This window comes from Juglans microcarpa x Juglans regia, chromosome 2D (assembly GCF_004785595.1).
Source record: "Juglans microcarpa x Juglans regia isolate MS1-56 chromosome 2D, Jm3101_v1.0, whole genome shotgun sequence".
NCBI classification, from domain to species: Eukaryota; Viridiplantae; Streptophyta; class Magnoliopsida; order Fagales; family Juglandaceae; genus Juglans; species Juglans microcarpa x Juglans regia.
Window position 1 is genome coordinate 17,690,153 of NC_054596.1, and position 9,925 is coordinate 17,700,077.

The window sequence follows — 9,925 nt, forward strand, 5'->3', positions numbered from 1 at the left end:
GTATAATACATGCCGGCAGGTGTTTACTCAACCTGGCCTTCACCAGCCTGTAGACACATTAAAACACCTGCCTGTCCATTACCTTGGGGATCGGATGGGGCGGCTACACCCATGTCCAATGCCCCGCCCACACAACCCTACTCAAGTGCACATCTGTAGCCTAGAGCCAGCTTTACCAATTGAAACTAGTCTTGCATTCGTTATCCATGCTGGGCTAGTGACAACTTTCATTCCCTAACCTGCCCTCCTCGTATTGAACGACCATACATTTTCGTAAGGCAATCAAAACGCGAACAACATATAGAAGATGGACACCACAAAAGAGGGGTTTTTTTTTTTTTTGGGGGGGGGGGGGGGGGGGCTGCTCAGCTACATGTTAACACTGCAAGTACACCCAGTATTGCAAATTCATGTTTGACAAGCACAACAAGATGACAAGAAAGGAAACAATGAAACCAAAACCTCTATTACTTCTTCTTTCCGGCTTTTCCTTCCTTCCGTCTAACAACTTCATCAGCATATTTCACACCCTTACCTTTATATGGTTCTGGGGGTCTCCATTTCCTAACTGAAGCAGCAAACTGTCCAATGGCAGATTTGTCATATCCGCTGACAGTAATTCTGGTGTGTCTTCCACCTTCACTTTTATGCCATCTGGGATTGCCATCCTAACTGGATGAGAGAACCCAAGATTCAGTACCAAGTCTTTTGCTTCTACCGTTGCACGATATCCAACGCCAATCAATTGAAGCTTCTTCTCGAAACCTTTAGATACTCCCACCACCATATTGTCGGTGAGTGTCCTAAGTAAATTATTTATTAAGAATCAAAAGATCAATTACGAGCAGTATGATGAAACAGGAGACATGCCAGATTCTCATTGATGGCTAATTTTTGTAAATCAAGGAATGGTCAGTATCAATAATTCGTCATATAGATAGTCTCATGGAGTGGGCAAGTCAACTGTCATGTGTGCATTGAGTTGTGCAATTCATTTATTCGCTTCGCTTAGGACTGAAAACAAAATTGGTGATGCATTGATACACAAACAATCATGTCAGTTACCAGAAGATTGGAGTTATAATTGCCACACGATGTCCAAGGCGAACAGTTCATTCATTCAAAGAAAAGAAATTATTAAAACTATCACTCATTCCCTCTATGAATGTTCATGTGAAATAGCTGACTGTTAAAGGAGATGTAAACAAATAAAGGAGCATTTATTCAAGCCTGTGAAATAACCATAAGTTCAAATCTCCTCATACCATACCAGTATATGAAGCATTCCAATGGCGCTATTAAAAGCATTCCCACCCACTCATATCCTGGACCCCAATTTTGTTTTCAAACCGCCGTGATTATGTGCCATTTACCCCAGCTTTGTAATGTTTTCACATAAAAAAAAAGAAAAGTATATGTTAACTTTCACCTCATAAATCTGTCAAATTCCACATGCATTTGTTTTTTTATCACTCTGTCAAATTCCACATGCATTAATTGCACCTACAGATGACTGGATGTTAAGAAATGGATTACAGTAGCTTTACGATCAACAAGCCAGGACATAATTGATAGAATATGTCGATTCCCAAGGAGGATAGCTACACAAGCTCATGTCTATATGTGTGTGTACTTCTCTACCTATTACATTTTATGGCCAACTGCTTTAAATTAAAATATGGAGCTAAAACAGACGATGGGCACTTTCCACCTTGATAAACAACAGAAATTCAAGTTCCTAAACAATGAGATTAAAAAAGCTATGCACCGCAAATAATCTATCAAAACAAGTGACCATCTACACAGGGGGGAGAGAGAGAGAGAGAGCAATGACTAATGTTTTTCAGTTTTTCTTTTCTTTTCTTTTTATGGCTATGACGGTTCACATTTAATATGTCTAGCATCCTCTCTTCGAACACTAAACTTCTGTTCATTGTTAAAGTTTTCTAGAATTGTGTGATGATTTCCAAATTCTCAAGGCGAACATTACCTTGATCAAATACTCACACTCCTAGCTAATATGCATGCGTGCGTACATGTTTCACTCCTTATGAGAAGATGAGACCAAAGAATGAAGCACAAGTACAAATTAATTGAAATGGGTACCATTAGAATCACAATTTTTTCTGGTCAGTAAAAAAATATTTGTGATTTTCTTTGCAACACCTTTTTATTAATTTTTTTTCCATGCAAATTCTCTCTCCCACTCCTCTCTCGATGCAGTGAGAAAAAAGACATGAAGAATTTTCAAACGGAAGCCATGAAATAGAAAGGACAGTTATTTACCTGAAAAGCCCATGCATTTGGCTGGCTCTTCTAGTTTCCATCGCCTTTCTGACTCTTATAATGCCAGACTCCTCCCTCTCAAGCTTGACTTCTCGTGGATAGGTCTGTGAAAGTTCCCCTAAAGGACCCTTTACTTTTAAATCTTGACCTTCCAAAGTGAGCGTCACATTCGATGGCACTTGAATTGGTTGCTTTCCTATTCGGGATTCCTTACACACCACAGCTTTCCTCGGGAAACCAACACGATTTACAGGAACACTAGAAACACAGTTTACATTTCTCTTGCCCAAAAATACAGACCTCAAATTGCTGAAACGTGGTAGGAAAGTTGTCTCACAATCTCAGGATATTCCATGCTTAAAATAATCAGTTTAACATCAAGTGAGATAATTATACTCCTACAGAAATCAGCTTCTTTTGATCCAGAGTTAATACAGCTTCACCAATTGCAAGGCTTGCTCATACACTAAACATAATTCTAGGTTTAGTTGCTGATGAAATGTAGGAAGGGAATGAATCTGAATTGAAATCTTTGACTGATACCCAGGATAAAGTAATATCTCCATTCTGCTATGTTTAGAACTGCTACTGAGTGGTTGAGTAGAGTCCATCAATTACTTTTTCTTTTTGACAAGTAAAAACTCCATCAATTAATTTTGGAAACAAAACAGAAGAAACATAAGAATCACAGTTACCTTTACTGTTTCATACATTTTCTTAACAGGGAAAGGGAACCAGCTAGTAATTACACCACTGAATCATATTTCTTATTAATTAACCACTGAACCCGGCCATACAATTCTATATTTCAAGATACATTTGAAGCAGCAGAAAACTCTGTTCTTAACTCTCAAGATCTTGATATGTTGTGCATTATTTACTTGTATCTCTTTCTAATGCCGAGTGTTTGCCTTGGTATTCTGTGTATACTTCTTGTGTACTTGGAAAATACATATTCTTTTCTATTAATAAAATTTTACTCTTACCTATAAAAGAAAAAGATCTTGTTAAGTTTTGCAGAGGAACCGAGTTTTGGTACACAACGCATTTTGGAAAAGCAAAAAAGAAAAAAATGAAGAACCTCTGCAACTAGGGAAAGAGCAAAAGAAAGCAAGCACTAGTTGGGGCTACCATATGAAACAATCTTTCATATGAAAAAAAAAGTTAAGAATTCAATTTTTGAAAGAATTTATTCTTTTATAAGTAAAATAAAATTCTTGAAACAAGTAAATAGGCATAACCCAAGTACACATGAAGTATACAGCAAAGAAAATTTTTAGAAGAAAATATTATTGTACCCTTCCCTATTAATAATAAAATTAGTATAACATAAATAAAAGTCCACTGTAATGACCAATGCACATCAGAGGGTGCTGTGGTAGAACCTAGAACCTTGAAGAAGAAAACCCACTACAAGAAATCACGCCATAAGCAATTTAGAGCTACTGTTATTGCTTTTGAAAGAGGCATTTTTAACACTAGAACACAAATCGCAAAGGAATATGTCTCTAATTTCCAATGACAACGAAGAACCATATAAAACACACAATATTAACTGACTATTAAGAACATAAACCAATTCGACGTTTTTTTTAGGTAGCTAAAACTTGTTACATGGTGATGAAGATTCTAAAATTCCCAAATTCAAGCCACCCAAAAGCCTAGGATGGCATTTGAGCGCACCAACAATGTTCTAGGTCCCAAAAAAACTACATTAAAGTAAATCCTTGAATGAACTTGGTGAAAGAAAAATATAACATAGAAAGAGAATATTTAGGGCTGGGTATAGGGTTTCTGACCTGGTTTGGAAAGTAGAGGTGAGCGAGGAAGCCATTGATAACGGCTTGTGAGCTTCAGGGGAAAGAAAAGGCTATCTGAAATGGACAACGTTATATCCACAGCGAGGAGTCGGATATTGAAATGACTAAAATACCATTACTTGGAGAGGAAAACCTCGAAGCTACCATTGATTCTAAGCCCAAATGAAAAGGGCCCGCTCCGACGTCCCTTGAGAGTAAAATTAGAAAAGAAAAAGAGGCCAGGCCCGCCCATAAGCCCGGTCAGGGCCTACTCTAGAAATTTGTAAACGACCTGTAGTTTTGTAGCCCATACCTTCTCAAGAATATTCAAAACAGTGCTAAATCTAAACGGGTGTGCCATCAAGAACTAATACTGTGGAATGTCATCTTTTTACGCAATCTGCGGTGCGTAATGACAGTTTAACCTTTGCTGACAACTTTTAATTTTTATCTGAAGAGAATTTGCAACATGAATGATGCTACTCATAATTTTTTTAATCACAAATCATTGAGGTTTTTTTCTTTAATTCTGTAGGTGCTCGTAAGTATTTCAAAGTTTAATCTTCATCTTATCCCATTTATTCACTATTTCATTTTTTTAACGATAGGGAAGGATTAGATTTGTGATAATAAATGAATGATAATAATAAAATTTATGAGAAAATCGCCTGTTATTTTTAACATGACCCATGAATCTAATATAAATACAACGTAAAATTAGCGAATTTAAGTTTGATACAAACATATTTGGGTCAAAATAGATTAATCATTAAGATATTATTAATAAACGGTCAACCTATAATAACCCGTTTAAATTTTATTTCAAATTTATAATCTTATTATTATTGGGTTTTAATGTTGATATTTATTAATATGCTTATGTTTTTATTGTTGGGATTATAATTTTGGACCTATAACCATATTTGTTATTGTTAGGTTTGTGATATTAGTTTTATTATAGGTTAAGAAATATTGATATTTTTAGATATTATGGCTACTAATAAATACAGATCTTAAATTTTATGTGAAATTATGTTAATCAGATTAAATGGGTTATGTGGGTCAATTCAACCCATTTATATGAAATGGGTTGAAGTGAGTCGTATTGTGTTGATACATTTTTAATTAATTATTAAACGGGTCAAAATGGATTGTATTGTGTCAGCCGTTATTTAAATGGGTCTCGTTAGAGTTTAAAAGTTTAAACAGTTTAGCTTAACGAGTCACGCTCGGGTTGATCCATATAATCGAATGTCCATAACTTGACAATACACGAATACAACCTACAGTACAAATTGTCACCTCTAATTATTGTTACATCATTATTTATTATCTTAGAAAAAACACAAATTCTTTGTACTATGGTTTATATTAAAATAGTAAAATTTTGAATTGAAAATTGTTATGTAATGTGGTAGTAAATGGTTGGATATCTTTCCATTATTTCATCATTCCATCGTTCTATTACTTGGTATTAAGTGATTAGAGATGATTTATTTTATCTAACTTGTGGATCAATTATTTAGTATTATATCATGAAATGTTAACATGATAATGATAAAATTAATAATAAATCAAAATTTTCTTTGAAAAGAGTAATGATAATGTTTAAGATGTGTTCCACGATCCACCAAAACTCTCTACCTGCAACAAATAAAGATGGAGGTTCGGTGTGTCTGAGTCACCTCCGATGCCAAAGTCAGTGATACATGAAATGAGCTACCACTAATATTCTGGTTCAATGAGTAGTTACCTGAACCCCATCACCTTCTTACTGTATATATAGGTGTAGTAGGTTATCGATAAATACCAATGATGGTTAGCCCGTTGGGTTTGATCCTATTGTCGCCTTTATCACCTTATTCATTTGACGTAATACTCATCCCGGAGATGTAGGGTTTATCCCAATTCTCTGGATTAACTATTCGTTCTGTTATATTGTGATTATTGAATGGAGTCGTATTGGCCTCTAAGATCTACTCAACGACCTTGTTCTCCCTATCTATTGGGTTAGGCCTCCAGATTGGGCCCGTTCCTTATGAAGGACTATAAAATTCCATCCAGTTATCCCGCTAATTCATTTTGTGTGGGCGCAAGGGGAATTAAACGATTGACGGTGCTACCATCCTTGTTGATTAACTTTCCCACAACTTGGGATATAATGTTGTTGACAGTCTGCTGCAATGTCCCCCACCTAGGTATGTAACTGTCAACACTCCTTCTGTTATATTGTGCATACATGGTGGTTATTAAATGGATAACTGACTAATGCCCTCTTTAGGCAGTGTTAGAAATATTGGATCAGAATGCATTGCGGAAATGATATTACCTCATAAGAAATATCTCGAATCTAGTTTGGTTGTTTCACAAATTCTCCAGCGTCGTTGGTCATCCACAATCTTCACATCGATAGTGGAGTGTGCTACGTGGTAATAATAGAGCAACACTCACACGTTTCACAGCCTAGATGCTGTGACTAGAGATAACCATTTGAGAGAGAGAGTTTGTTTTTTCAAGTGTGTCACACCCAAAGAGGGGGAGAGACTATGTAAATAGTCTCTCTAGTGTAACCTCCTAGCTGGCAATTAAGGGCCAACCATCAAGCCTCATGAAGTGGCTTAAGAGCCACTTCATAAAGCCACTTCATAACCCCCAAGAGGAGCTGAAGGGGTGCCCATTTCTTACATCTCTCACTCACACATAGTAGATAAGACCCCAGGTTTGCATCCCTCAATATGTTCTCAATCTTGTTCATACTGACAAATAGGTCGTGCGACTAAGCAACATGGGAGCATTATACCAAATCTCTCTGAGAGAAGACCAGATAAGCAACATCCCTAAAAGTGTCTCGTTATGCCCCGACTCATTTGGTCACATCAGACTAAGCATCCCTAATCCCTCTCGAGTCCAAATGACGTAGAGCAATGCTCAATCACCATAAAACATGATGTACTCACAGCTATATTGCAACTTCCAAGAAGTAACATAACTTGCCGGTAATGAGTACACACCATTATCGATGAGTTACCAAATGGTCTTCCCTTCGCGCTCATGTCATTTAGTTTCAGTCCAGTCGCTTTCCCAACAATGCCTCTTTAGACTGCATCATTCATAGCCATAGATAACATGTCAAAGTAGTAAATACTAAAACATCAACCTCGTGACATAGTCAAAGGTCTTCTAAGGGCATAAATAAATTAAGGTCATCAATTATGACCTACAGGACTCACATGGTGAGGAAGCAGGGAACCATTCACTCACCTCTACTGTTGGTCGCAAAAACGCATGTAGTATGAAATACATGCTACGATGGAGTTCTCTTTCTAAAGAAAGAGCATATATCTATTCTCAATTCACCGTATAGATCTTAGTTTAGTCACTATCTCAGCGTCTAACCCGAGCCTCTCCATTTGCTCGCTATCCAAAGCACCAAAGAGGATCTCGCATATGGCTAAACCACAGGCTACATGGATTGTGGGTAACCATGTACGGTCTTTAGACCTCATCTTAGCTCCCACTAAGGCGACATATCTTTTGTGTCTTACAATTTATCCCTCTCTTGACAAGTACCGAGTGACACATTGTCTCATCTTTGCTCACTACCTCTTTGTAGTGCCAAATGCGATCGCTCGTGTGAGTGAGCCGATCTAAGCCTATCAATTTATATTTTTCACCATAACTCCTAAATTTAGGGTGAATGTGTGTGCTTATCAAAGAATGATTCCAATCACATGACATGATCATAGAACACATTAGTATCATGTGCATGATGAGCAATACCATAAGGTACAGAGAAATCACATGGTCAATAAAAAAATTATTAAACCACAACATCAAGTGGTGTTTAATGACCATTTCTCTCCATGCGCATTCTAATGTGTAGTAACTTTCCAAAACTGTTCCTACCAAGAGTCTCAGCTTTTACATGTAAAAGTCCTTTGCACAGCCATGAAGTCAGCGATGACTCATTGCGAATCTCATTTAGGTCAGACTCTCAATATAAGCTGTAGATTCTAGTCAGCAAGTCTAACGGTGATTTTTAAGAATCTACAAGGTGACCACAAATGTTATTCAACAAACTTAATTTGCGACTTCAAGGTTTCATATAAATCTCTTGCATTCAACAAAAACATGTAAGATAACCATTATTTATTTTTCATTATGGGTAAAGCGATTAGAACATTTGCCCCCAAAAACAATCATAATAGTCTAGTCATTACTTTTAACGACAATCGCATCACAAACTCACTTTACCAAGTAAGCCATATTTACTCTCTAACAAAATCTTAACCTCTAACTCCCATGAGCAAATCAGAATGGAAACACCAAACAGTATAGGCAAAACTAGATTTTTTAGTATTTTTCATTTCATTAATTATCTATTGATTTTGAACAAAAGTTCATAGAAACTGTTTTTCTTATAAACAGTCTTACAAGACATGAAGCCGGAGCTACTTTTCACAAACCCATGTTCATCACCTCATAGTATTGAAAACTTTTTATTATGCGACAATTAATTATCTAAGATAACTAGTTCACAATATATCTTATGATGACACTTTTCTAATATTGTCAACAACGTTCAAAGAACTCCATTTTATTCAATATGTCGTTTAATAAAAAAACACGACTAGGTACATTTGGTATCTTTGAATAAATGGTTTGTTTAGGCCGCATGTAAACAGCACTAGAAACATTTATTCGCTTTCTATACCAAAATAGTACTAGCAACAATCATACGCTCAAAGTACTTCATGCCTAAACATCACAAAAGCTAACCATCTAATTCTCCTATGAGAATCAGCTATTTAACACCTTCAAGAAAAGTTTCAATAAATATGCAATCAATAGTTATCTAAATGCAACTCAATTAGTGTCAAGAGATGGATCTATACCTCTATCAACTCCACTTTTCTTTTGTCAATTAGATCAATCACCCTAGGTTGGATCATATAAGTGAAGTGAATCTAAAATTCTATGTTGGGATTCCTACTATGTGAATTCAATACCTTTAGCAGAGCCATATTACAAATATTCTCTTCTAGTCTCTAAACGACGAGAGAATATTGATATAAAGCTATCACGCTATTTAAGAGGATCCTTATATTCTATAACTTTTGAGAGTCACTATCACTAATGGTACACCTTAACTCAAAGGTATACTCTCACTAGTTGTTGAATTACTTCCACTAATTTCGGTGATCTTATATAAAAAAGAATTTTAAAGAAATTTAGGTTAAGGTAATGTGGAATGAAACGTGATGAAAACGTTCTTTCCAAAAATAAGTGTTACAAAAATCTACAATTCCCCACCCTCGCCGAAAATACGAGTAATTTTCTTGACTCAACCAAAAATTGATCAACCTTAGATCCCCTCAATTTTTAATAGAATTTATGTTTGCACAAAATAGTTACTCAACCTTTCTCAAAAGTGAATGAACTCGATCTAAGGACGACAAATCAGAATTAAGGCTGCAACCTCATATTACATCAACCCAAGTGTGATGTAACAACTGTTTTGCACCATAATTCATTTATAATATCATTCTCAGCAAGTCAATAAACTGCAAGATAATTGTTCTCATCATATAACTCATATAATTGCGATTTCGAAAAAATTTTAAATGAAAAATATATTTTCATAAAAGAAAATTTTGGATCACATTTATATGATGAAACAACATATTTATTATCGAAGTCCTTAGTGTGCATGTATAGGAACTTTCACATAGAAAATGCTCATATTACCTTTTCTCTTTGACTCTACTAAACTAAGGAAAGGGACCTCATTAGCGAGAAAATATTCAATTTCTCAAGCTTCACACCCATTATCCTATGCC

At 35.8% G+C, this 9,925-nt stretch overlaps 1 protein-coding gene across 1 annotated transcript; it reads right to left on the reverse strand.

The window, feature by feature from the left end:
- Positions 1 to 376: 376 nt before the first annotated feature.
- LOC121250401 (50S ribosomal protein L6, chloroplastic) lies at positions 377 to 4,215 on the reverse strand. The gene is given in 4 exon segments (XM_041149530.1): positions 377 to 628; positions 631 to 803; positions 2,287 to 2,595; positions 4,086 to 4,215. Coding segments are annotated over 4 exon segments (678 nt in total). The 5' UTR covers positions 4,121 to 4,215; the 3' UTR covers positions 377 to 467.
- Positions 4,216 to 9,925: the final 5,710 nt, after the last annotated feature.